General features: G+C 39.3%; 4 protein-coding genes across 4 annotated transcripts; all 4 read right to left on the reverse strand.

Annotated features, from left to right (window-relative positions):
• Positions 1–657: 657 nt before the first annotated feature.
• On the reverse strand, positions 658–7,524 carry LOC137940220 (pentatricopeptide repeat-containing protein At3g16610-like). Its single transcript, XM_068785164.1, has 3 exons — positions 4,654–7,524; positions 3,966–4,213; positions 658–723 (listed from the first exon to the last, which is right to left on the reverse strand). The coding sequence occupies exon 1, from the start codon at positions 7,522–7,524 to the stop codon at positions 4,774–4,776; it is 2,751 nt and encodes a 916-aa protein (XP_068641265.1). The 3' UTR covers positions 658–723; positions 3,966–4,213; positions 4,654–4,773.
• Positions 7,525–8,024: 500 nt separating this feature from the next.
• LOC137940221 ((S)-canadine synthase-like) lies at positions 8,025–9,530 on the reverse strand. The gene has a single exon (XM_068785165.1). It carries the CDS (start codon positions 9,528–9,530, stop codon positions 8,025–8,027), a length of 1,506 nt encoding a protein of 501 aa, XP_068641266.1.
• Positions 9,531–10,486: 956 nt separating this feature from the next.
• Positions 10,487–12,298, reverse strand: LOC137940222 (alpha-amylase). Its single transcript, XM_068785166.1, has 4 exons — positions 12,215–12,298; positions 11,975–12,107; positions 11,049–11,851; positions 10,487–10,929 (listed from the first exon to the last, which is right to left on the reverse strand). The coding sequence occupies exons 1-4, from the start codon at positions 12,296–12,298 to the stop codon at positions 10,678–10,680; spliced, it is 1,272 nt and encodes a 423-aa protein (XP_068641267.1). The 3' UTR covers positions 10,487–10,677.
• A 1,955-nt stretch (positions 12,299–14,253) lies between these two features.
• Positions 14,254–27,413, reverse strand: LOC137941852 (ceramide synthase LOH2-like). Its single transcript, XM_068787450.1, has 6 exons — positions 27,125–27,413; positions 25,522–25,724; positions 23,757–23,912; positions 22,879–23,064; positions 22,607–22,785; positions 14,254–14,521 (listed from the first exon to the last, which is right to left on the reverse strand). The coding sequence occupies exons 1-6, from the start codon at positions 27,239–27,241 to the stop codon at positions 14,502–14,504; spliced, it is 861 nt and encodes a 286-aa protein (XP_068643551.1). The 5' UTR covers positions 27,242–27,413; the 3' UTR covers positions 14,254–14,501.
• Between the last annotated feature and the right edge of the window lie 208 nt (positions 27,414–27,621).

Here is a 27,621-nt window from a genome sequence, read left to right on the forward strand (position 1 = left end):
AAAGTTTCTGCAAATAAAAGCATTATTGGAAGATATGAGAAAAATAAAAATAAATAATCAATTTGATTCTAACCAAGGTTTATGAGAATTTCCTACAATAAAACTATTATAGTATTAAATATTTAGCAACCTATACATCAACTTCCACACAATAACATCATCACTAGATATCCTGTTTTATCTCACTAATGTGAATGTCAGGAAGAGTCAATTCAAATATTAACTCATGTAAGTAAAAATACATACTTGTTGCTAGCATGGGGTCAACTATAAAGACGAGATTCTTCAGGAAGCTTCTCAGACAACCTAGAGACATCAAATATATATTCCAACAATCATGACACCCCAAAATAGCCATGATAGCAATGATATTGCAAAAATAGTGTAAAGTAGTTGCTAAACTCCACATCAATTGCAGACCACTGCGAAAGAATCTGAAAATCATAGACAACTTATATAGAATATTTCGTCTCATTTTTTATTTTTTTAAGAAACAAAAGGCTCATTGAATCTATACGACATAAGATTAACAATCAGTGATAGCACAAAAACAGAATAACAGATGACACCATGAAATTTTAAAAGAATGTGGATCTGTAGAGAATAGGGTTGAATGAAATCAAATTAGGAAAGGTTAGCTTACCTTTGTTCTGTTCCATTACTTCCATTGGCAGCATCCAAGTCGGCTACCAAAATTGGTTGAGCGATGAAGACATTGAGAGGCTGAAGAAGAACATGGCAGAAATAGGTATGAAATACGACTGAAAGATGAAAGATTGCAGCAATGTATAGAATCATGATAAAATGACTATATAAGTGCAGAGATAAACTTTAATCATCAAAATTAGAACCCCAATAAATGATCGAGATTGTCGACATTAATCAATGATCAAGATGAATGGAGTTTCATCAATAGAAGACCACTGGTAGTCAAAATTTTCGATTGTCAAAGAATATAAACTTTTTTAAAAAAAAAATCAACAATCAAAATCAAATTTTCTGCCAAGATTTGGATTGATTCTTGAGACCAGAGCCCAATCAATAGGTAAGACAAACTTGATCGGATGGGCCACAATCAAAATTGAATTAGGAGAAGAATGCCACTCAAGCGCCACCTAAGCACTAGATAAGTAAAGAAGGTGGCACCTGATTGACATATAGCATTACAAGAAAGTGCCACCTACGCAAAGAAGGAAGTCACAATAATGACACATGGCGTCGTAGGAAAACTCTACCTAAAGAAAATAGGTGACACTATTTCAAAATGGATGAAATGAAGTGTTATACTCTTATAGGAAGAGGAAAAAGTATTGCCATGTGTCTCTCTCCCCTTGCATATGTAGCTAGTTAAAGGGAAAAAGATAAAATAAAAGGAGATTTTTTTTTTAGAAATCGAACAAGGTCTGGCAAAACAAAGGCATTGGTCAAAGGTTGATCGAAAAAGAAATGGCACCAAAAAACTACTGGAAGGAAGTTGTTTGAATAAGGTCCTTTGACCAAACATGGTTCGAACAAGGTGACCCATAATGTTGTCAAGAAGATCTCTCAAGCATCAATACAGATTAATTAGGTCACCAAATAAAGTGACCTACCCTATGATCAAAAGCTCATGAGAAAACTTAGCTATTTCTCTTAGTTTTTTTAGTACAATTCGCATCGGTTTTTCAAATGACTAGTTTTTAGAACATTGCAAGTTGTCTATTTATGCAATTTTTTGCCTTATTTGTGTTTGATGAAGCATACCACAGTATCACAGCCCTTACAAAAGGATTCCCATACTTCTTTGGAGGTAGGTTTTAGTATTAGAAGCTCAATCCATCAAGTTTTCCAAAATGATACGCACACCACAGCTATTACTTTAATAATTTTTATTTGTCTTAGCCTAGATTTGTTTTGGAATTGATTTCTTTATTTTCAAATCATTTTATCCAGCAAGTGAATTTGAGCTCCGATTTTCAAACTTGACACTTAATAAAGCTATAATTTTATCGGGCTAAGCACAATTGACCTACATTTTAATATCTATTATAGAAGTTAAGATATAAATCAATCTCAATCATTGTACTTGTTAACTTGAGGCTGAATTTGTGTCTTTGACATTAATTTCATTAGTTGAGTTTGACAAATCTCCTTGGGTTGTTATTCTTCAAATCAATTACTTCACTGGGGGTTGCTATCAATTGAGCCAACATTTAAAATCTTCATTCGAGTATTGAGATTGAGTTTGATTTTAAATCATTTGACTTTGCATACTACGCCGAAAGGCACATAATAAGAGTTTTTTTTTTTGTGCTTATCACTATAAAATCAACCTACAGGAGACACTGAATCTACTGTAATTGGTTAAGTTTAGTGCAGGCAAGACCAAAACCTCAACTCACATCAATTAGAAAGCCTTTTTGTATGTAATTGAGTTGTTGCAAAGTGTGTTGTGCAAAAATTGGTAGGGTTTTTATTACCTATAGCTGTTGTGAATTCCTGTGTGGGTCTAGACTTGTGTAGCCTAGTTAAGTTTCTATAAAAACCCTTTGTAGGTCTAGGCTAGTGTAGCCTAGTTGAGCACTTGTAAGTTCATTTGTGAGAAGTTGTTGTAATTGGGTTTTGTGGCCTCTTTGTTGTAAGTGTCACTCGGCTATGTGACTGAGTGGTTTTAACTCCAAAGTGTGGAGACAATTCTGGATTGGACGTAGTAGCTTAAATTTCGGTTGTGAACCACTATAAAAAGTTGTGCACTATGAGTATTGCGTCTTCTTTGTATTGCACTTTATTTCTTTGGACGTAGCAACACCCACAACACCCCCTCCCCCTAGGTTTTTGGCTTTAGGAGGATAACAAAGGGATGAGGAAAGGCAGAATCTACAAATGCAGTCAAACATTTTCATCACCAAGTTGATTGGTGAAGGTGACTAATAACTACTCAATGTCTCATAACATTAAAAGAAGCCAAGAACCCACAATATTTGGCAATAGATCTAAGAAAAATGAAATTAAATATCATTTTAGAAGAAAGCAAAAACACATGACAACAGGAGCAGCAAGTCATCAATCTTCTGTCTTCTGCCCTGCATATGGATATCACAACCTTCCCTCAGCTTTCAAAAACATCATTTAACTTTGACAAACAACTACTTTTACTTCATTTGGGTTTTCAGAATAAGTGGCAGGAGTCATGTAAATAGACTCCTTGTACCAAATTCATTTGCAAGGATCCTTGCAGAGGACCCAGATTCAAATATTGAGGGGAGAGAGGAAGGAATGATCCTGACTCATAGTCATGCAAGGATCCTTCCAGTAGCAAAGTATTGGATGTTAGGAGAGAGGAAGGAAGGAAGAGGTCAGGGCGAGGTGCATCTCGACAGATGGAGAAATTGAAAACATGAGACTACCGTGGGAGACAGAAAGAGGGAAATTTGAGGGAAGGCTTGTGAAGGTGAGGAAGACATGGAAGCAACAACAGTCTATCGAAGATACTTTGATTTGAGCAGAGATGGCTGAGGTGAAGAGAGCCCAAGATCGTGATGGTGATGCAATGCAACCATCATTAATTGCAGACAAAAGTGGTTTTTTCTGGATCTTATATGACAGATGCCCATAAGAGGCTGTCAAGTGTCCGACTATTGAAGTATATATGAAGTACCAATTATGAGTTGCTAACGAAGCCAACATGGTGCAACATAAATGCTAACTGTATCCATTTTTATAAATAAGCAAAAGACAACATTTCTACTAATATCAGTAAAAAGTAGTTTTCTTTATTTAAAAAAAGAACGATCTTTTCAACAAGGTACATGAGACTGTTTCAGTTATTTGAATACGAGAATGCTTAGTTACTTCAACCACCTTTTCCGTAAGTTAATTATCTCAAAATTTTCAATTTGTTCTGAAATTGTGGCCAAATTTAGAAACCAATTCAATAAACATGTAAATGCAAATTTACAGTCTTTAAAAGGTGAAGCAAAACTGACCTGCTAGTTCTTCTGGCCCGCTTGCAATTGACATAACTGTTCCCAAACCGTAGCACTATGCAGGCATAGAATGAATGGGTATTCCTTCCCATATCAGACCTGAGCCTGAAGACACCACTCCATCTTCCAGCTGCAGCATAAACATTAGAAAGCACCACAATCTAACCTGAACCTTCAGGTCCCAACTCGCTCCCTAATCAACAAATCACATCCCTAGTTTCATAGCCTGAGAGTGTGATGGTGATGCACTGCAAAGACATCATTGCAGAAAAGAGAAATTTATCTGAATCTTATACGATCGATGTCCATATGTGGCTGTAAATTGTCAGCATACTGAATTATATTTGAAGCACCAGCTTCGAGTTGCTAACAAAGCCAACATAGACGACATAAACACTAACAGTATCCATGTCAATAAATAAGCTAAAGACAACTGCGATTTCTACTTCTACCAGTAAAAAAGATGTTTTTTTATTTATTCCATAACAAAGGATCCTTTCAACATGGGACTCAAGACTGTTTCAGTTACTTGAATATGAGAATGCTTAGATTACATCAACTACCTCATCTGTAATTTTATGAGCTAGAAGTTTTGAATTTGTTCTGAAATTTCAGCCAAATTTAGAAACTAATTCAATAACCAAGTAAATGCTAATATTCAGTCTTTAAAGGGTGAAGCAAAACTGACCTGATAGTTCCTCTGGGTCTGGCCCATTTGCAGCTGACTTAACTGTTCCCAAACTGCAACTCTATGGAGGCACAGATAAGAACTGGATCATCTTCAGTAGGAAAACTGGTAAAAATGGGTTCAGGCCTCAACTAGACTAAAACCAGGGACTTTGGTTAGTCCTGTCCCTCCCATATCAGACCTGAGTCTGAAGACATCACTCCATCTTCCAGCTGCAGCATAAACATTAGAAAACACAACATATGAACCAGAACTTTCAGGTCCCAACTCAGTCACTAATCCAGCAATCTCTTCCCCAAGTGCAGCATTACCATGCACCCTACAAGCACCAGTTAAAGACTCCAGCATACTCACTGATGGCTTTGCCGGTAGTCTCTTAACAAACTCGAATGCCTCATCCAAGTAACCTGCTCGTGCAAGAAGATCCACCATACACGCATAGTGCTCCATTCTGGGCAATATTTTATACTCTTCTACCATAGATTTAAAAAGCTTTTGGCCTTCTTCAACTAAGCCAGAGTGACTACAGGCCGACAAGACTCCAATGAATGTTATATCATCAGGTTCATATCCACAAAATTCCATTATGGAGAAAAGGTTGAGTGCCTCATTGCCATTCCCACGGATCCCATACGCATTAATGATCACACTCCACGAGACCACATCCTTTACTTTCATCTTGTCAAATATCTCTCTAGCCATCAGTAAGTCCCCACATCTAGCATACAAGTCTATAAGGGCATTAGCAACAAAGATTTCACTCTCTAGTCCCTTAGGGAGAATATATCCCATAATAGATTTTGCAAGGTCAAGACTAGCCAGCAGCATGCAAGCTGAGATCAAACTCAACATTGTTATAGAGTCTGGCTCTACACCCAATGAGAGCATTTCACTAAAGTAAGAGCAGGTTTTTCTGGCATGTTTATTCCGAATTAGAACATTCATTATCACATTCCAGACAACAACATTTCGCTTCTCAGACTCTGTAAACAGTAATAAGCAGGAATTTAGATTCTCAAAACCATCATACATGCAAATGAGGGATGTAAGAAGAGATGGATGTAATATAAAGCCAGTTCTAATAGCAAAGGCATGAATAGACTGCCCCTGTATTTCGCTTTGACAAGAAGGTAATATGTTAAGCAGGGTCACGTCATTTGGCTTCTGACCCTCAATTTTCATTTGATTGAAGAGATTCACCACTTCTGTATGCAAGTTACAGTAACGATGCCCAGTCACTAAAGCATTCCAAGTGACTATACTCTTTACTGGCATCCCATTAAACAGCAAATGAGCATGCTCCAGATTCCCACAATTGCAGTACATAGTTATTAGTGCATTAACCAGAGAAACATCAGACCCAAAACCCATTTTCAACATCATGCCATGAATAGACATGCCTAAAATCAAGTCACCACTCTGACAAAAATTAGGAAGAATGGTAATAGCTGTAACCAAATCAAATTTCACATTCTCTCGTTGCATTTCATTCAAAAAGGCAATTGCAGTAGTCATGTCATAACTTCTAGCAGCCCCAGCTATCAGTATATTCCAAGAAACAATATTTTTTAATGGCATCACATTAAAGAGCTTGAGGGTATAAGAAAACCGGTCAGAATCTGAGTAGAAATGCAATAGTGCATTCAAAAGATTAATATTCCAATCATATCCATTTCGAAGAGCATATCCATGAGCTGCCCGACCTGACTGCATGTCCTTCAATTCACTACAAGCAGAAAGAGCCCCAATTATAGACACTGAATCTGGTTTCAAGCCTTCAAGCTGCATTTGCCATAAAGCAGCCAGAACCATCTGTGGGAACCCATTTTTAACATAGCCAGATATAATTGAGTTCCAAGATAGACAGGTCTTATGGGACATCTGATCAAATAAAAACTTAGCGGCTTCTAGGTCTTCAATTTTAGTGTACATAGATATAAGAGCAGTGGTAATTGAAGTCTGATGCTCAAATCCATGTTTGATTGTACATGCATGAATTGACTCACCAACATTCACAAGAGTGTCACATGAGGGAAGAACAGAGATAAAAGTGACTAAATCAGGCCTTAAGTGGGTTCTGCACATTTGTTGAAATAATTTTAAGGCTTCACCACTATCCTTATTTTGTGTCAAAGCAGATATCATCGAATTCCAAATAACCACATTTTTTTCAGCTGGTGAACCAAATAACAGTCTAGCAGCAGATAAATCTTCACACTCAGAGTACATGGAGATCAACGCTGGCAGAAAAGATTCATCAGATGAAAGCCCAAATTTAACTCCCAAACCATGAATAGACTTGCCAACCTCAAAAGCCCCTAAGCGAGTACAAACAGGAATTGTGCTCACAAAGGTGATTAAATTAGGGTTCAGTCTCATGTGGATCTCCTGAAAAACCTCAAATGCTTTATGGTCGAGTCCATTAGAAGAATACCCAGATAGTAAAGCATTCCAACAAACCAAGTCTCTCTTGGAAATTCCATCAAAAACATGGCACGCTGCTTCCATGTTTCCGTTTTTAGCATACGAATCCATCAGAGCAGTTCGTAAAACAACATTGTCCCCGTACCCATTTCTCAATATGTGACAATGAATCTCCTTCCCCGTTTGACTAGCAGAAAGAAAAGTGCACGCCTTGATGACAGACGGATAAGTATAATTGTCTGAACCGCAATACAAGTTCTGCAATTTCCTGTACAAAGAAAGCACGTCCTCATACATTCCCTGATCCAACACGTGTCTTATGAGCAAATTCTGCAAGCACAAAGTGGGCTCCTTTACTGTCTGGACAAAAGCTAATGCTCGTCTGGAGACATTAAAATGAAAACATAGTCTAACTATTTCCTTGAGAAGTATCTTCTCTTGAAACATTTAAGGACTATAAAAAGGGAAAGGATCTTCCTCAATATGGATGCATCTCCATCGTGCAGCAAGTGTTTGAGATAGAAGCTGGCTTATCGTCTCCTACGAGGTAAATGAATGGGTACTTCGACGGGTATTGTACTGCTTGTATGACAAGAGATGGGAAAAAAATGAGAAGGATGGACGGTTCAAAACAGGGAACTTTGCACGAACGCCTAAAAGGTTTGCCTAAGCGCCATTCCGGCCTACACCCAGTAAGCTAGCAGGCGGTATTGAACGCCATCCCCTCAAAATTTTGAAGATGTAAAGAAAAACAACAAACTGGAAACACTCCAAAATTTGTTCTTCTTTTTCAATAAAATAATTTTATATTAAATTAATAACATCAAGGTACTTCTAAGGGTTTAAGCTCTGTAGCCAGTAGGTCTCAGCAACTAATTTATATAAAACACTGGAAATAACAAAAACAAAGGTCTCGGCAACTAATAAAACCAGTACTAAGATACAGTTCAACTGTGCCTAGGCACAATTTTTGCCAATAGAGGTGTTTTCATCCTAAGAATAAATGTTAAATCTTCACTAAGATCTGGGAGTTTTTCTTCAGTAGCACAGGACCATTCAAAAGCCTTAACTAAGTTTCCCAGTGTGAGAGCCACATGAAGCTTAGCCAGCTCCATCCCAGCACAGACTCTCCTTCCAGCTCCAAATGGAAGAAAAGATCTATCCGTAGCTTTCTTTGCTGCAGCATCTTCCTCCTCCCCTTCGCCTTGTTCTCTATTCTTCAAGAATCGATCGGGGTCAAACCGATGCGGCTCATTCCAGACTGTTGCATCGTGTAGCACCGCGTAGAGGTTCACTATAACAGATGTGCCAGCTCTAACTCTTCTACCCATCAGGGTAGTATCCTTGACAGCCTTATGTGGGACAGCCAATGGAGCTATGGGCCTCATCCTTGTCGATTCCTTCACCAGTCCGTGTAGATACTTCATTTTACTCACTTCTTCAATTCCCAGAGTTCCCTCTCGTCCATCCTCACTCAATTCTTTGTACAGTCTGTGTTGTATTTGCTGGTCATGGATGAGGAAGCCTAGTGCCCACGTGGTTGCTAATGAGGTGCTGTCTACAGCGAGCAGGAACATCTCAAATATGTTGAAGATGACAACTTCCAGCGGCGAGCCTTGGGAGAGTAGGAACTGCAAGTAGGCTGACTCTTTCGAACGATATCGATCAATACACGGCTTGATCAGTTCCTCAATCCTAACTTTCAAATCATAGGCTTCTCGAAAGGGTTGCTTGAAACCCGGGATGTGCCGGAGGCCAGCGAACACATCTCCCAGACTCTTGTGACCCGTTTGTAAGATTGTGTCCTCAGTCAGAACATCCATGGCATCGACAAATTTCTCATCTCTGAAATCAGGGCCGAAACAGAGACGGCCAATTAGCCGAACGGTGCTTTTTCTAAGATGAGGAAGCGGTTTCACCACTCCATCGTTTCTTATAGCTTCTTCGCCAATGCTTCGTATCAACTGACTGGCATCACTCTCTTGGAAAGTAGCCTGTGCCAAGACGTTGGCAGGATGGAAAAAACTAGCCTGGACACCCTTTCGGAGGATGAACCAGTAGGTGCCGAAATCAGATGAGGCAAGCGTCCGCCAGTTTGCAGTGACGAATCTAGACTTGTAAGGCAAGGTCCGAGAAGCATAATCAGAGGCCTTGGTGACAAGAACCTCCCAAGCAGATCCAGGATCACTGATAACAAGAGTGGGTCTGGTTCCGAACCAGACAGTCATGATGTTGCCATACTGCTTCGACATTTCAGCCAAGGTGACATGTACCAGTGGCCCTCCCTTTTGAAGCTGGTGAAGGTTGCCGATTATCGGAAGCTTTCGTGGCCCGGCAGGCCATGACATGGATTTGGAGTCCGACTGACGATTCATCTTCATGAACAGAAGGAAGCTCAATGACCCAACAAACATGGCCGCAAAGGCAACCCAGAAACACCCGTCCATCTCCATGACTCAATGGTCTGTAGATTCTGCACTCTCCCCTCTTTGCAGTCGCCTACCTTATGAAGCTGGTGAAGAGTTGCAGACAGCAAAGACAAAGATGTCTCATTAAAGACACAAAGAATCATCAACCCAAGTTGCTTGAATAGTTAGATTCAGTGACCGCCGGGGTTCATGGACCCAGAAAAACTGGGTGATTTTATCTGGCTTTGTGCTGTCATAAGTATGTGGAATATTATTTAGAAACCCCGTATCTTAAGCAGATAATCACGCTGAATATCCGGGGAATTACCCATTATAGAGATGTGCAGAAAACGAAAACGCCATTTTCTTCCTCAATAGGACAGGGAAGATGATGAACTTTCTGCAAATTACTGGAAGTGGGATTCTTGAAATTGATCTAGAGAGTGATGCTAAAAGATTGGTTGGATTTACTTCTATAAGCTACTTCTTTACTTCCATAGTTTCATATAAGATATATAAACTTGTTTCTTTTGAAATCAAATAATTTTTTCTCTGATTGAGGAGTCAAGAATTAGTTGTCGACGACGGAAGTAAGATGATAAGTTACAGACCACAGAGTGAATGAAAAAGCACATGCTAATGCGTGTGGGGGACAAGAGAGTTGAAAATCAAATAGATACTGTTTGTTCTTTCCAGACTGCTTAAAATAAAATCAAAATAAGAGATAGAGATGGGCCTAATCAACTTGGAATCTTATTGGAATTCTTTCTCTCGCCGATAAAGGGTCAGATCATGAGTCACCCAAACAGACTTCTTGTCAATTAAGATATCCAAAATTTGGTCTTAGTTGTTTCCTCAAGTGGCTGTCAACATAAACTATTAAGATAAAAGCTAGCATTAGACGACGTTCCATTTAATTCGAAAGCTCCTAGCATGGCCTTTAATTTGCCGAATATCTTAAGAAGTTCCCAAGCGAAGAAGCCCATGCACAACCGTTTGATCTCTTCAGTCCTTTTTCTGGCAAACGGCGAATTGAAGAATACAGAAGAAAGATTGAATAGGCTTCAGAAAATAATAACAAGATCTTTAAGGGAAGTAGTTTATAGAAGGCTGATTACTGCAACAACGCTGAAAACAGCGGAGAATCACAAGACATTTGAAAACAACGATTAGAAGAAACTAAACAGTACTGTCACTTCATCTCCCACACAGCGTAGTCCTTGCCAGAGGTAGAAACTTGGAAACCAGGAGGTATGAGAGGACCGACGTCGAATCTTGATCCAATCTTGACGATAACCTTCTCATCTATTGCTGCCACATAAATATCAGCCTCTGCCTTTATGATTCTGCATGAGCTGTTAGGTCGAATCCCATTTCTTGATCTGATTGCAGTAAGTTTACTAATCTCCTCCTTCAGACCCCAGTTGAAGAAATGGTCATAGAACTGCACATTAATTTGAAAAAAAATAATAAAAAAAATCCAAGCTTTAGTTAGCAAAAATGGCATATATTCAATGAAGTGAAAATTGGGTCTGGTCAGTTGCAGTGAAGTTGAGGACTCACAACGGAGGGAGTGCCTGGGTGGGTGAGAATGTAAGCATATCCTTGCATGACTTTGTCAGATGGGAAAGGCCATATATTCTGTGTAGACCCTGTATCATGGTTATCAACGAACGTCACGGCCTTCTCCGGCCACAATCCGACCAACCCAGGTGGTTTTCCGTTAGCATCCTTCATCCTCCACAGCTCATCTTTAACTGCAGATTGTAGCAGTCCCTTGGTGGTGAAGTCGAAGGCTGTGGCTACACCGCCAGCCGTCTTCACCCATTGCACTAAGCGCTGCCTGTGAGCGTCCTGGTTGTACTTTGGATTTCCATTGTCAGAATCCAGAGAATCCCAGAACTCTCCCACGACAAAATCAGGTTGGCTTGCTCCAATGTAAATCTTTGAAATGTCAGGAGAGTAGCCTTTAACAAAGTCGAATCGCCACCCATCAAAGCCTATCTCCTTCTTAAGCCAGTTAAGCCAATCCGAGATCTCTCTTTGAACTCTTGGGTTCAGGTGGTCGATGTCCGGGGCTCCTCCGAAGTCGCCGCCTGTGTCGGGATTGCCTGTCCCGTCGGAGTAGTTAACGTCATCCTTGCAAATAAAGGATGGACCCCAGTCCAGGCGATCATCAGCAGTGCCACCTTCAAAAATGCACCAGATCCCTCTACTATCCTTCTTCTCGGCGGTGCGATGGTTGATCACTATGTCTGCTACACTTTTGATTCCTTTGCTGTGCAATGAAGCTATCAAACCCTTCAACTGAGCTTCATTTCCATATTTTGATGCATCAAGATCATATAATCTTCCTGGCATATAACCTGGGATATATAATAGCCGAAGAGATCTTCATTCACATAATTAACCAAAATGCTTCAAATGCGAGAGATATGTAATATATATATATTGCCGTCAAAGATTTGCCTCATGTGATTGATGCTCACCTTGATCTGCAACAGACTGTGAAGGTGGAGGCAGCCATACGTGTGTAATCCCAGCCTTAGCTAGTTCATCCACCTGACTCCCCAAAAAGTTATACCATCCCCCTGCTTTCTTCGAAGACTCCCAATTAAATCCCTGAGATCAAATTCCAACAAATAAATCCAAACTAATCTTCATGTTAAAAGCTGTTATGATCTGAACATCCAAAAGAAGTAAAGAAAAGGGGATTTATCCTGACTCACCTGAAACAGAATCTGCGATGGGGTGCAAGAGGGAAACAGAAGGAAGAAAAGATAAAAACAGGTGAACACACCGAGGATTCCCATCTTCTTCTTCTTCTTCTCTGGAGGGCTTGAAGCTCATTTATAACTTTCGCTAACTGATACGTCCTATATATAGAGATTTCTGCGGAACCGGATTGAATGAAAAAAAGGATCAGCGTGCTTATGGTAACAAATTCAAAGAAAAAGACCCACAATGACGAAATTGACGGAGGGTGAATAATTTTGTTTGGACTCGTAGAACGTAGACGAGACGCTGGAAAACGAAGACACGGGTTCAAACTAGTTCACCGATGAAACCGCGTTGAGACCAGAGTAATCCGTAACGTATGTAAGAAGGCGGAAATATCAAGAGGAAGAGGGTTAACGCTAGCTTCTACAGTATTTTCTGTATTTTAAAATTACTCTTTTAATGCATTTGAATCCAGACGAATGATGAATCCTCTGATACACTACTATCGTTGAAGTTGCCGTTTGTGTTTTTTTCTTGTTTTTTTTTTTTTTGCTTCTCGAGCGTAGGTGCTCTGAGAAGAGTAATGGAAGCGTGTTGGCCTTCTTCTAATCTTCTTCTGTAATGGATGACAATGCGTGAAAAAATGCGGATAAGCCAGATTCTGGAGCGATGTGAAGAGTATCCGCTTTGCCTCCGGTGTAAGTGTCAGCGACAGCGGCCATATCCAATAATAGAGCCTGCGGCCTCACTCTCTGTTTCTTGTTCATACTTTTGAGCGTTTTACTCGCTCACCTTTCACCAAAGGGGCCCGAACCTCTTCACACTCAACCTCACAAGACATGAGGCCTATCTTAAAATGATTAGTTAGAAATATTTTTTTTAATTAATAAATTTAACTATTTATTCTTATTAATCTATGTGGGAGTATTTTTTATTACTCACCCTGTAAGCCCGTAGAACTTTTACATGTGGATAATTTGGGTGGAGACCCATATACGAGTACCTATTCTGATACCATTTGAAGTTGGGTCCAATATTTATCCTAAAATGATTAGGCATCTTAGAAAACTTTTTTTCTAACTAATAAACTCAACATATTTGTTTTTACTAATTTATTTGGAATATTCCTTAACACTTATAGGTTCAATTTTTGTAAGAACAGATATTACTTAACTAGGTTTCTTTCTAGAAGTTTTTATTTTTTATTTTTTAATTTCACCATTTACAGCTAGTTTTTTTTATATATAATTTGTAATGTTTTTACTTTTAGTATGGATTGTATGACTTTTATCTCATTTTTTTAATACAAAAAAAGAGCCAAGTTTGTTACATGGATAAGATCGAGGTAAAAAACTAACCTCACCCAAGTCAATCTGTGCCCACCTAGGTACAAGAAGAGTCACTCTCCAATATGAACCTCTTCAGACCTAGATCCATCTATTAATGAAATATTACGGTATTTTGAAGGCATTTTCAAATAAATATCATATTTGTATATTCTTATTCTCACCTACAATCAATTTTTTATTTGATTTACAAAATCCTTAATGCTCTGTTAGTGCCCTTTCCAGGAAAAGCAAAAAAAAAAAAAAAAAAAAAATTTCCACGTAGAAATGTGTTTCCAAGAATCATAGTGTCCCATTTTTCCAGAAAATCGTATATCTACCTGAAAATAAAATACTTTTCCAAGTAAAGTTTTCCAGACGTCGAAAATCTCCTTACCTGAAAGACACATTGGGCTCCATGATTCTCTATTAAATTCAACTTAGAAACCAAATAGATTATTTACCAGTCTCATTCAAGAGATGTGACTGAGTTAAGAAGTAAGAACAATCATAACAAATAACAGGAAGTAAATTCCGTAGTTTAATTTGGAGTTTCCTAAAAGTTTCTCAAACGTTCCTCACCCGTTTCTAGCAAATTCTCTGGTCACGTATCCTTCATTTTATGTTTCCTATTTTAGTAACTAAGACTGCCGATGCAAAGAGCTGCGGCGAAAAATGAAAAATACAATTGATTGTAAGTTAACATGAAAAACAAGAAAGGGCACTCGGATGGTCAATCTCATACAGGAGAATATTTATACAACAAGGTCTTAATTTACATTAAAAATTAATCATTTGTGAGGCTGAAAGGAGAGAACAATGAGATTCTAAACTTAGAACTCAAAAAATAATGAAATAAAATAGGATATCAAACCATAGATGTAGAGCATATTGAATGAATGCTCATTAGAAATCCAAACATGAAATTAGACCCTGTTTTGATACAAAGAAACCAAAAATATTACACCTCCTAGTCTTCACCCTCCGAATCTGTATTTAGAAAGCAAGAAAAGAATATATCAGTGGTGTAATTGCTCACGAAAGATTGATTTTACTATAGAAAAAAACAGCAAGAAAAATGTCACACATGTTGCTGAGGATATAAGAATTTGATATCATTGACGCCTAAATGCTCATAGATGGATCCCCTAAAAAGAATCATTATAATAACTTCATTCTTTCATTATTTGGATATAGTCAAAGATTACTTCCGGAGAAAAATGTCACCAAAGAGAGTCCAGTAAATACTATGAACACTAAAGACACCTACAGTTTTGCAGGAGAAACAACTAGTGTCAATCTAATTCCTCCCATTTCAACCCACAGAATCAGACATATATATCAGCTTTAAAAAAGGTCTTGTTTAGACACGAAGACATAAGTAAGTCAAGGAGATAATATAGGTTTAATTTGGGTCATACTAGGCAAGAGTGACTGAACCTTGCACCATCCTAATCTTGTTGATTTCTAGGGACAAAACATAAACATAAGAAATCTCAAGGGAAGGAGAGAAGAGAGGAATTCTAGCTCTTGGGAGAGAAGAGAGGAATTCCAGCTCTTGGGAGAGAGGAGAGTAGGAAGAGGAAAAGAGAGAGAGGTATATGGACGAATTTGAGCCAAGAGGAAGAGGTTTGAATTCTCTACCCTATGCCTTAAGGCTATATTTATAATTATGTAAAGGTGTCTACAATGACTACAATACCCTTAGGACTACATGCTTCAAAAGAAAATAGACATAAAAGGACATACACTATCTTGCATAATTACAATTTTATGTTATCTCTATGAAAGTTCTCCTTATTTACTAGTCATGCTACCCCTACACACATAGGTGTTTTTTAACATTCCCTCTCAAATTGGTGTTTGTAAGTCCACTTTGCAAATAATCTCAATCAAGAAACTTGTGTGCTTGAAAAAAAATTCCAATCTTGCGTGGCTTGAAAAGAAATTTTGATTGCCTTATTTTGATTGCCTTGTTTTGATTTGACTTCTTCTTGTTCACATTTTGCTTGTAGTCTTTATCTAATTCTCATCTTGTCTCCCCCTTACTTGGATATTCTAGTCAATAAAATTTGATCACTACAACACGTAAAATTCTTCATTATTGGTTACCTCTTTCTTTTACTCCTACTTTCTCCCCTTCAAGTTGAAGATCTCTTTGTTCTTTACAAAGAGACCCAACTTGCATATCATAATGGTGAGAGGAGAAAAATCACTCTTGTTGGAAGATAGGGCCCAAGCCCACACGACCAAGGAAGCCCACATATCCAAGTGTGTTGGAAGATGGGCCCAAACCCATAAGACCAAGGAAGACCCATACATCCAAGAGATATAGAAGACGGGCTCTCAAGGCCCACATATCAAGGAGAAGGCCCATAGGCCCACATACAATGATAGCAGGATGATAAATAAAAAGTCATCTCATAGAGATGGTATTGATGTAATTAAGTTAAAGTTCTAGGGTTAAAACTCTAAATCCTAAACCCTAAACCCTAAGTTCAAGGGTATTAATGTAATACACTAGTTTGATTAATCTATAAATAGAGCTTCAGGGGGAGGGTTAGAACATCAAGTCCATAACTTCTTCTTCCTCTAGTTTGCTCCCAATGGATCTCTCTCCTTTTTTCTCCATGAGCTAAATTCATAGAGTCATGAAAATCAACAACTCTTAGCCTTACGACAAAGCTTCATACACCAATCAAAACAGTCATAGTCTGAAACACACTCCGCTTGATTTCAATGGCGGAAAAACAACCCAACTTTAGGGCACAACAAAGAGATTAATCACTTTTTAAGGATAGCTCAAACACATTGAGCTAGAACTAAACCATTTCAGACTTAAAGACTCTTTATCAAAAGTCAAGAGCTTTAGAACACTACACATCAAGGAAGCAAATGCTGCTCAATGTAGCCAGACAGAATTGCCCTCTTTTGGTCGCATGAATGGTGCAGCCCCTGCCCCCTCTCAGAGGATTTCCTGGGGCTCTCTAGGGTGGTGAGGGACCTCTCCTGCTCAGTGGTAGATTCTTGGAGAGACCGCTCATGGAGTCTAATGTTTCGCCGGGGATTAAATGATGAGGAAACTTCGGTTTTTTGCTCTTTCCTCTCTATACTCAGCAACATTACTATCCATGAGCATGCAATTGATAAACTGACATGGAAGCCTAGTATTAATGGCCAATTCCCAGTTACATCCGCCTACTCTCGTATCAGAAAGCAAGATTACAGCATGTAGGAGCACAAGGCAAACTTGACATAGAAGCTCTCAGCGCCTAGTAAAATCCAATTTTTCATGTGGACGACAATAAGGGAACAAATCCTCACCTCTGATAACCTCCATAGCAGAAGCTACACAACCCCCGATCATACTCGTCCCCTCTGTGGTAGGAGCGATGAGACAGTCCAACATGTTCTATTACATTGTGATTTCTCTTGGCATGTCTGGAAGAAGATCTTCCAGAAGATTGGACTCCTAATGAGGCTACATCAGGACCTCTTTGGAACCTATGAGATAGTTATGGGGATCCGCCTTCCTAGGTTGGGCAAGCTAATTCTCTTGGCATGCCTTGCACATGTCCCATCGTGCCTATGGCTCGAGCGCAATAACCGGAGATTCAACTCCAAGGCTAGCACCCCGGAAAATACGGCTTCTCATACAGTGGGCCTTATCTCGAGTTGGTTACATACCAGGAAGGAGTTTGCCTCTCTATCGGGTGTTTCCCTTTGGGAAAATTGGGGCTTGATCGCGCATATGGCGGGCCCGTGCACAACCCCGATGATGGCCACCTGGGATCCTCCCTCTTGCAACTGCATCAAACTCAATTTTGATGGCAGTGCTTTAGGTTGTCCTGGGCCGGTTGGAGCTGATGGTGTTTTAAGAGACAGCAGTGGAGACCCTATTCTATCTTATGCAGGGTCGGTGGGCATTGCTGATTCAAATACTGCTGAAGTGAGTGCTCTTTTATTCGGCCTTCAAATCTTCAAAGAGCGTCTCCATGGCAAACTGTTTATTGAAGGAGATTCTAAGACTATCATCAGTTGGTGCTCAAAAGATAGCTTCCCCCTTGGAGCCACTGGCCTATCACTGTTTGTATTGCTGACATTGTGTCATTTATTCATTGTAATTGGAACCTCGATCCTCAATTAGACAAAATTCTTTGGTTGATAAATTGGCAAAATTAGGAACCTCCCAGCAATCTATCATTGTTTGGGAAGGCTTCCTTCCTTGTAATTTGCTCGATTGAGCATTCTCTTAATAAAAATCAGCATTTTTTCAAAGAAAAAATCTTTGTAATTGACTCTCTAAATAGTAAGACTTGTTATTTACTTATGAACCAGATTGTAAGTTTCCTCTCTCAATTTAAACCCTCTATTGTTATCTTCCAAAAGACAAAATGTCAAGAGATGTCTGATGTCATTGCCAAGGAGCTCTGGTCGAATCCTTCTATAAAGTGGTGGCGGTTAATGCTATAGGTCACTCCGGCAGCATTCTTGTCACTTGGGACTCTACATATTTTGACTCTCTTCATGTGTCTCATTGGGAATCCAGCTCCGAGATCTTTCTTCTGGTAGGATATGGTGTGTGTGGGGAGTATATGGCCCGAGCAGATATAAAAAACGCGGCCTCTTCTAGGAAGAGCTCAATGAGCTCTATCAGTCTTGGAGACACCCTGGCTTTTTGCGGGTGATTTTAATGTTATCCGATACTGCAATGAGAAGAAGCCGCCAACGAACCGCATATCTGCCTCTATGCGTGGTTTCTCAGATTTCATTGGCGGATATGGACTGGATGAGATATCACTTTCCGGAAAGAACTATACATGGTCAAGCGGCCAACAACAACCAATTCTATCAAAATTGGACCATTTTCGGGCATGTCCAGACTGGTTGTAGCTCTTCGGGAATGTCTCTGGTCGTGTTCTTAACAAGGTGGGGTCAGATCATTGGCCTATCATGTTGACCATCTCTTTCGAGAAATGGGGACCCTCTCCTTTCCGTTTCGAAAACTCATGACTAGTTGAGAAAAAATTTGATTCTCTTATTGATGGATGTTGGACTGAGGGTCAAAGCCTGGGTAGAAGGGAGTGGGCCTTCCCTCTGAAGCTCCGTTTCTTAAAAGGAAAAATCAAGGAATGGGCCACAAGTCGTCGTGCCTCTCTGGTTGCCGAGAAGGCTTCTCTCCTTTCTCAGACCGCGGACCTAGACTTGGCGGAAGAACAAAGGTATTTAACTCCGACGGAGTTCTCTTCCGGAGTTTCTTTTAACTCTAATCTCAATACCATCCTGCATCAAGAGAAGATACATTGGAAGCAAAGAGCCAGATTTAAAATTCTTCCATGTCGTAGCATCGACAAAATGTAGATCCAACCGAATTACCTCATTATGTATCAATAATGAGGTAACATCGTGTCGGACTACGATTACTAATTTATTGATTAAGTTTTTTACAGACTTATACTCGGAGGAGTGTCCAAACAGGCCAAAGCTTCAACACATCAGTTTCTCTCGTCTCTCTCTAGCAGCTACCTCTTTATTTGAGCTTCCTTTTTCTGTCGAAGAAATTGAGCGTGCCGTTTTAGGCATGGATAGTGATAGAGCTCCGGGCCTTGATGGTTTCAAAGGAGATTTTTTAAAAAGGTTTTGGTCTAGGCTCAAGGAGGATATCATAGCAATAATTCACGACTTCTTCAGAAATAGTATCACCTTTCGCAGTATTGGCACATCTTTTATTACCTTGGTTCCGAAGAAAGCTAGTGTTGAGAAGCCAGAGGACTTCCGGCCAATCAGTCTTGTCACAAGTGCCTACAAGATCATAGCAAGAATTTTGGCTCACCGCTTAAAGGTTCTTCTCCCAACCGTCATTCACAGAGGGCAAGGCGCTTTCCTTTAGGGAAGAGAAATTTTGGACTCAACTATGGCAACACATGAGCTTATAGATCATTTCCGTTGTAACAAGGATCCAAGAATTGCCCTGAAGCTTGATCTTGAAAATGCGTTCAACGGAGTTAACTAGATCCTGCTTGATGAGATTATGGTGAAAATGGGTTTTGGCAAAAAATGGAGATTATGGATCAGAAGTTGTGTGGGCTCGGCCTCTTATTCTCTCATCCTCAATGGCTCAGTTTGCGGGTATTTCAAAGGGACCAAAGGGATCAGACAGGGTGATCCGCTATCCCCGTTTTTATTCAACATGGTTGCTGAATTCCTCTCCTCAATGTTTTACTCGGCGGTCAATCATGGGTGGCTTCCTCCTACTAGTATCCAACAGGCCTTTGATATTCCCATCCTCCAGTATGCGGATGATACCATCATATTTGGAATCGGTAATATTGATGGAGCTAGAAAGATTAAAGCGGTATTGGGTCTTTTCGAATTAGCATCAAGGCGGAAAGTTAATTAGGGGAAAACCTCTCTCCTGGGTTTCATGTCAGTCTTGAGCTCCTTGCAGAGATGGCAATTATATTTGGCTGCACAACAATTCACCTACTAGCAACCTATCTCGGCCTGCCCTGATTCAATGGCTGCATAAGCAAAAGTCTTTGGAATCCGGTGGTTGAAAAGATTGAATCCCGGCTAGCAACCTGGAAGGGGCGTTAACTCAGTAAGGCTAGGAGGTTCACCCTCCTCAAGTCTTGCATTGCGGGCATCCCAAACTATACACTATCTTTTATGCCATGTCCTACATCTATATGTAAAACCATGGATAAGCTCAAACAAAGATTTCTATGGAGGGGATCTGGTGATGCTTTTAAATATCATCTGGTCAAATGGGATGAAATCTATCTGCCAAAGAATATGGGTGGTCTGGGGATTCGGAAATCCAAGGCAATAAACCAAATGTTGCTCCTAAAATGGTTGTGGAAGTTCAATACACTTTCTTCCAATCTTTGGAAGGACATGGTACTTGTTAAGCTTGGTTGTTGCTCTCCTTGGTGGATTTTAGGAGGTAATCGGAGATGTCTATCTTCAATTTGGAGAGCATTATACCTACTTCTTCAGAAATTTTCCTCTGCCAATAGATTCTTTGTTGGAAACGGCAGATCTCTCAAGTTTTGGGATGATCTATGGAAGGGGCAGGAGCCGCTACAGAATGCTTTCAGAAGTTTTTTTCTCCTCTCTGCACGTAGAGACATATCAGTAGTTGATGCTTTTGAGGGGGGTGGTCTGAGCCTTCATCCCAGAAGGGGTCTTTCTGACACAGAGGCTTTGGAAGCCAGCCGCTTGATGGATTCTTTAAACTCGGTTAAAATTCGACCTTCGAAGGCCGACAAGCCCGTTTGGTGGTCAGACAAAAGAGGTAATTTCTTTGTATCATCTACATTTGGATACATTAATGGCTGGTATTCGTCTCAAAGGGAGTATGAGGTCTACTTTGTATGGCGTCTATGTACACTTCCTAAGATAAAATTCTTCATGTGGAGTGCCTGTCAAAGTAAGATTCTCTCGACAGACGTGCTTAGAAGAAGAAGACACCCCTCAATCGACCCCATGTGCCCTTTTTGCAACACTGAAGCTGAAACCACAGGCTACATTCTGCTACAATGCATCTTATCGTAGAAGGTTTGGACTTCCATTCTTAGTATGTTGGGGTTACAATTCTGCATGAAGACTGATTTGCTCTCTTTCAGCAAATCGCTCATTGGTACTCCCCTTCCTGGTCTCGAAAAAGCGATGCTCTTCGCTTGTGCTAGTTTCATTCCGTGGGGGCAATGGAATGAACGCAATCGAAGGCGGTTCGATGCAAAAAGTGAATCAGCGGTACGTGTCGCAGACCGAGTAATGGGACATCTCTTCTTGGCTTCTGACTAAGAAGTCTTTCTCCTCCTTTGTAGGTACCCCTATCCTTGAAAATTGGAGAAACTTGGCAATGATGCACACTGGGACAAAAGTCCAAGTCATGCAGGAATGGACCCCTCCTAAACTTGGTTACCTTAAGTTGAACTTTGATGACTCTTCTCTTGGTAATCCCTTTCCGATAATCAGTATTTCTCATATGCCGGCCCTTTAGGCGTCTCCGATTCTACGTCAGCTGAGCTACATGGCCTCCTCAATGGGCTCCATGTTTTCGGAGACAAGTGCAGCGGTCCCCTTCACATGGTCATTGGTTGGTGTGAGTGTGCATCCCCTCCCCCGTGGCACAATTAGGACATCTTTCGGGAGATTCTAGATATTACCTCAATTTTATCTGGTATTTGGTCTCACATTCCGAGATCCGAAAATTCGGCAATAGATGTGCTTGACAAGTAGGGAGCTACCCTACAATCGCTTGTTGTTAGGGATCTGCTCCCTCCTCTTTTGTATTTTTTCTCTTGTTAATATAAATACATCTTTATAAAAAAAAAAAAAATGGACAGCAGATAAAGGGATCATCACAACAGGTTTCCCTGACAACAAAACAGAGTTGCAGATTGGACGAGTCCTTGTCGTGTTTGTTTAATGCCTTCATCAACGTTTCAGTTCCTTTAACAAGCTAAATGTTCAATTCCTTCTTTTCCCTAATCTCCATTAACCCAATGAATCCAACTTCTTCTCTCAGCACCAACTTGATCAAATGTTTGTTCTAGTCTTCACTATTCTTCCCATTTGTAACTGCAAGCTTACCTCACACAGGACAGCTCTCAGTAGAAAACTATTCCATAGAGTAACTTCACAAATAAGTGGGTAATATACCAGCCATTTGGTTTTTATATTTTTGTATCACTGAGCCCAATCACACAAACACGGCTCCTGCTACCTCAGGTTTAGTGACAGTGTCAACTACTACCAAAAAACTTGATTCAAAAGAGTGACTTAATATTGGTTCCACATGTACCCCACAATGACAAAAACAAATGCCAATATAAAATAAAAAGACATCACAATGACAGGAAGCAAAAGTAAATCTTTTTTTACAAAAGGCACCAAACATTATGAGAGCAGGTATTTACTTTCTATTTGCCCCAATGATTTATGGGAGCAAGTGTTCATAAGTAGAAAGGGAAAAGTCACACCAAGTTTTCCTCAATTAGTAATATCTATTTGGTAACATGACAAACTAAGCAAAAAACAAAAGAGAATAAAAAACTAGACTTTTACCTGAACGAATATCCTCTCCTACTTTCCCCTTATTTTTCAACTGTCTCAAGATCATAGCACATATGAGTTTAAACCAATAAATGTGGAACACAAGCAGTTTCAAAAGCATGGTGTTGTATGCATAGTACAACACAATAACTGCACCATCTGAAAGATCCAAGAAGTCGCCAAACTCAAAGCTGAACAATATCAAAATATATGAAATGAATAAGTGACGAACAGGTCCAAGATTTATGAGGGGTCAGCAGCAAAAATGAACGTGGCATGCATACCTCACAGCCCAAATTACCCAAAATGGAAAGAATATTAGCCTAAGTATAAGCCATGAGATGGCAAAAAGTCCAAATAACACACTGGCAGCCAGCTCCCTTTCAGAATATTTGAAGACTTTAGCAGCTTCCATGAATACATCACTTGTATCATGAAGAGCAAGAACGATTGAACCAATTCGAAAAAACCTGTACAAAAGGTTAATCAATAAATTTGCCGCTATTAACCTGTACAAGCATAAACACTTGCCTAAGCACAAGAACATCATCTTTTAATCCCAATTTTGCAGCTTCTGGTACCAGATTCATTCTGTTTCTGCCAAGAAAACTTTTATAGCTCATGCATCTTCAATCTTTTTGAAGGCTTTGAAAGCTCTACCATAAATAATCCTTAACTTGACAAAGGAACATGCCAAACAACAAGTAGATGATAAAATAGTCAAGGTGACTAGTATATGATGCCAACATGCAAAGTTTAACAAAATTCCAACAATAAAAGACAGTTTTTGTCAGAGAAGCTGGAGAGATCAGTGGCTGTTTAATTCCAATTTACGCACTAGTTAGCACAGAAAAACATTTAGAAAAAAACAAACATATTCATGAACTGGAAGATAAAACTGGAATATGTGGAAAAATTTCAAGAAGTGGGAGATTCAGTAACCCAAACAGCACACGCCGACCTCATAAAACATAATACTTTGTGGCAAACACTCGAGCAGAATATTGTCTTTGGAGGTTGAACTTCCACCTTTTAGTCCTTAACATGTTCATCTTCCTTTCAAGGACTACTTTTCCTATTCAAATAAATTTCTCCATGACTGGAAGACTAAATTGAAAATTTTCAGAAAAATAACCTGTCCATTCTAGGAAAAAACAAATACCTTGAGATGTATGAATATCCTATCAAGATGACTGTAATTATGTGATGGGACATCATAATGCTGAAATCTTTCCGTCGTGTTTCCCATGTGAGAAGAGCACCAATGCTGTAGATGTAAAAGCCACATTGACACATGTAGAAAAGTTGCAAAGGAACTCTGGAACAAAAAAGTGCGTTAGCACCACCAAAGCAAAAAGCTTCCTTCTGTTTATGCACATGTTTCCAAGATATATAGAGAACAAAATTAAAATCACCAAACAGAAGAAAGCAAATGACAATCAGAAAGTAGTCAGAGACACAAAAGCTATAAAGCTCTTTTAGAACAAGGTAGTCAGATGCATATGACAAATATGGGGTCAGAATAAGTATAGGAAGGTAAAAAAATGTCTAATACTATGAGCAAATAAACCCATTATCTGGTTAGTTCATAAATAATAGAATTGAAGACAAAAAGAATATAACTAGTGTAAACTAATTCCCAAGGATATTCCCTTGTTCACAAACTGAAGACGGATGGAATTATTGAAATATGCAATTTCTAACTACACAGAGAGATAGAAGAAAAACTAGTCAAATATTACCATCATCAACACCACATTGTATTGTACTTGGATGTAAACAATGGTGCAAAGATCAAAAAAATTCCGGTCTGATGCCAAATCCGAACCCAAGATTTTACTGATACTCATATCATAGTGAAGAAGTCAATTCACAGCCAAGAAAGCTAGAAATGGATGACAGGCAAATAAGAAGAAACCAATATAAAATGGGGAAATGGCTCAAAAAATCAAGCAACCATAATCCAAGGACTTTGACCCTTATGCAAGAATGTACAGCAACAAACTGGCAGGTCACTACAATGACAAATTTAGTGGAGAATCATATTTTCGACACTGCAGAAGTTTTAAGTTCTGAGAGGTAGAAAAAATGCCCCAGATAGGATATGATAATATTATTGAGGGCAGGCACAAGACTGCAGATCTGGCCAGAGGGTAGCAAGCAGAAGAAGAAGCATGCTTCCTGCGATTACAGGTTTGTGCTGACGATCAGCTTCAAGCCCTTAACTTCTTGTAGTTAGCATGAGTCTGCCCCTAGGTGCATGTTACTTGGAAACAAATAGCATAAATCAATAGGTCTAGAGATGGTGTCAACAAAAATCTAGGTGGCTAGCCCTAGAAGCTAAAGTGTCCATATTACCAGATCTAAGCCAGACTGTGGGCAACAACTTTTCTGTTTGGATGAAATGACAACAACTTTGTTAGAGAAATTCAAGAAAATTTTGCAAAACAAGTGCAGCTGATACCTTCAAAGAGACTCTTTCAGGTAGGTGGAACAATCAGTCGTTAGGGGGAATTGAGAAGGATATAACGCATATAAATGGAGATTATTGTCCAGAAGATATAACATTTAAGACTCTTTTTGAATGACTGAAGTGGAGATTAGCGCATAGAGGGCAATGTGATAGGAAAACACTGTAGACGATCAAAGCAAAACCCTCAGAGTCAGTTTTTAAATCAAAATGCTTTAGTTAATGACCAAGCAAACATGGGACATTAGTTAACAAAGAAAAGCCATGAGAGGGAACAGGCCACAAGCAAATACTAAAAGGCAAGGTCACATATACTGCTTAAAGAATTCCTTACAGTTCATAGTTGTGAAATGAAATGTAACAATATGTGCAATATGCAATTCAATATTAAAAAGGAAACAGAAGATAGTTAAATTATATTCCCATTAATAAGGACCAGAAAAAACAGGATACTCACTTAAGTTCTTGATTTGGCCATCCCCTGAAATATTCTTTTGTATCCCTAAACCAGGGCTCTCTATAGGTGATTTTAAGAATGCAACATTGAATGACAGCATAATATGTAAACTTCCACATAGATTCGGCACATTTTACAATCTTTGCTCGTTTTGCTTTACTAACTTTGCCTGTTCCTTTATTCAACAATCTTGCGGCTATCCTCTGAAAAATGAGAAGAGAAAGCTATGTCTGTAGACGGTTATTTTGATACAAGAATATTTCTAAGTAAATTCGAGCATTGCATACATCAATTCTCCACAGCATTAAAAAAAAAAAAAAAATACTGACATGCATCAAATCTTTATAATGCTTATAGCCTGACTAACAGAATTCTGGCATGGTGAATAAGAAGAGGCAAAAAAAACCAATAACGAATTTGTGAGGCATGAAAATGTATAAACTAATATTTAATGGAGATGAGCAGGCATTGGGATTTATTGCTTCATCTCAAGCAGAAAAAGGAATCAATTAGTTACTGGGTGAAGGAGAGAAGGAACTCCTATTACTTCGAGAATAAAAGCTTACTAGGCAAGGTTCATTTCTTTTAGACTCTCAAGAAGTCCAGTTTCTTGAGTTCATAAGTTTTTTTCAAGAAAGAGAGAAAAATCACAAAAGAAATTGTTGACTACCAAATCATGCTAGGATTTTCAGTCTCCACAGTATTGTATTTAGCTTAAGTAGTTCTTGTCCTTGAGCCACTCATCATGTTCATCTGTTTCCCATTTTTAAGTATGCCAACACATAACCTAAGGCTGTTTGGTCTAGTGGTATTCTCTTTACATCAGGTGTGTCAGGTCGTGAGTTTGAATATCGCCACGCCCCTCAAAAAAAAAAAAAAAAAAGTATGCCCACACATATAAACTATTAAAGTAACAACCCATCGGAAGTAAAGTCTGCAAGATTTGAAAGCAGTTGACTCACTTCTAAGAAGAAGAGGAAGTGCCTAAACATGTTTTAGGACGACTACAGCTCCAGTGTGTATATTTTTTATTTTTAAATTACTGAATCAAGTTTCTTAAGGTGTACAACCTAATTTAGGCGCCCACTAGCTAAGAATCTAGCATGTAAAGGCCAATGAATTTACAAGATAATGCATGACTCTTTGGTAAGTGTTGTTGATAATCAATTATCCCTGTTTTTTTACTATTACTCAGATTGTGCACAAGGCTATAAACAATTCGTTTATATGAAAGCTTCATTCTCGAAAACATTCTCAACTCTCCACAATTCATAACTTTCTTAAGAGGCCATACGCATTCGAAGCCAATTTACAAACTGACACAAATAGAGCCAGACTTCTAGGTAGAAGCTGTTCATGACGTAGTCTGGACCTCATCCACTAACAATTGTAAAAATAAAACATTAAATTTTTTATCAGTGGCCGCTCTCCCCAACCGTAAACACCAATTACATTACTAGGACGAGGACTGAAATGTTACGGAAGACGGACTAGAAACTAGAAACAATAGCGAAAATCTCGGCAGAGGCGCATCCACCACAATATCTTTTAGCTTAAGATCTAAAAAGGCAAAGCGGAAGAGCGAGGAAAGGAGAAAGCAGACCTGGTAAATAAAGTGGTCCAATAACAATCTAGCAGCGAGAAAGAAAAACGCGAAGCCGATCGTCATTCCGACGTGCCAGGTCTGCGGCACGACCGTCCGGCTCCAGATCGAATCCATTGGAATTCCACCACCAAGGAAGGAGGGAGAGAAGCATCAAACGGACACCAGAGACCTCAATCAAGCGAACTAGAACTAGCTTACCAGAACCCGAAATAATGATGTCATTTCTGAATTTTCCAAAGCCGAAGATCCCGCCGCCATAGGGCCCACTTTTTTATTGAAAGAGAGAATTGCGACTGCGTTCAAGGAAAGAAAATCCGAATATAGAATATATGTAGGCGACGAGAATCGAAAGGAGGAGACTTGAAGTAAAAGGGAGGCCGAGCTATGGGGACCACACGTGAACAGAGACTCGACGGTTCGGATATTCGGGTATAATAATGATCGATCCCTACCGTTGGTTACAGGTTTGGATCCATCAAAGCTATGACCAAATA

This window comes from Aristolochia californica, unplaced genomic scaffold (assembly GCF_029961685.1).
Source record: "Aristolochia californica isolate CCGP_79_NKW_82.1479 unplaced genomic scaffold, dmAriCali1.0.hap1 SCAF_9, whole genome shotgun sequence".
NCBI classification, from domain to species: Eukaryota; Viridiplantae; Streptophyta; class Magnoliopsida; order Piperales; family Aristolochiaceae; genus Aristolochia; species Aristolochia californica.

Excerpts from the sequence above, each read along its gene's own strand:
- LOC137940220 (XM_068785164.1), bottom strand. The coding sequence starts at position 7,524 with ATGTTTCAAGAGAAGATACTTCTCAAGGAAATAGTTAGACTATGTTTT.
- LOC137940221 (XM_068785165.1), bottom strand. The coding sequence starts at position 9,530 with ATGGAGATGGACGGGTGTTTCTGGGTTGCCTTTGCGGCCATGTTTGTT.
- LOC137940222 (XM_068785166.1), bottom strand. The coding sequence starts at position 12,298 with ATGGGAATCCTCGGTGTGTTCACCTGTTTTTATCTTTTCTTCCTTCTG. Across the intron at positions 12,108-12,214 it reads CATCGCAGATTCTGTTTCAG|GGATTTAATTGGGAGTCTTC; the intron begins GTGAGTCAGGAT and ends ATTTGATCTCAG. Across the intron at positions 10,930-11,048 it reads ACCCAGGCACTCCCTCCGTT|TTCTATGACCATTTCTTCAA; the intron begins GTGAGTCCTCAA and ends ATTAATGTGCAG.
- LOC137941852 (XM_068787450.1), bottom strand. The coding sequence starts at position 27,241 with ATGGATTCGATCTGGAGCCGGACGGTCGTGCCGCAGACCTGGCACGTC. Across the intron at positions 25,725-27,124 it reads TGGACCACTTTATTTACCAG|AGGATAGCCGCAAGATTGTT; the intron begins GTCTGCTTTCTC and ends CTCATTTTTCAG. Across the intron at positions 22,786-22,878 it reads TGGGTAATTTGGGCTGTGAG|CTTTGAGTTTGGCGACTTCT; the intron begins GTATGCATGCCA and ends GATATTGTTCAG.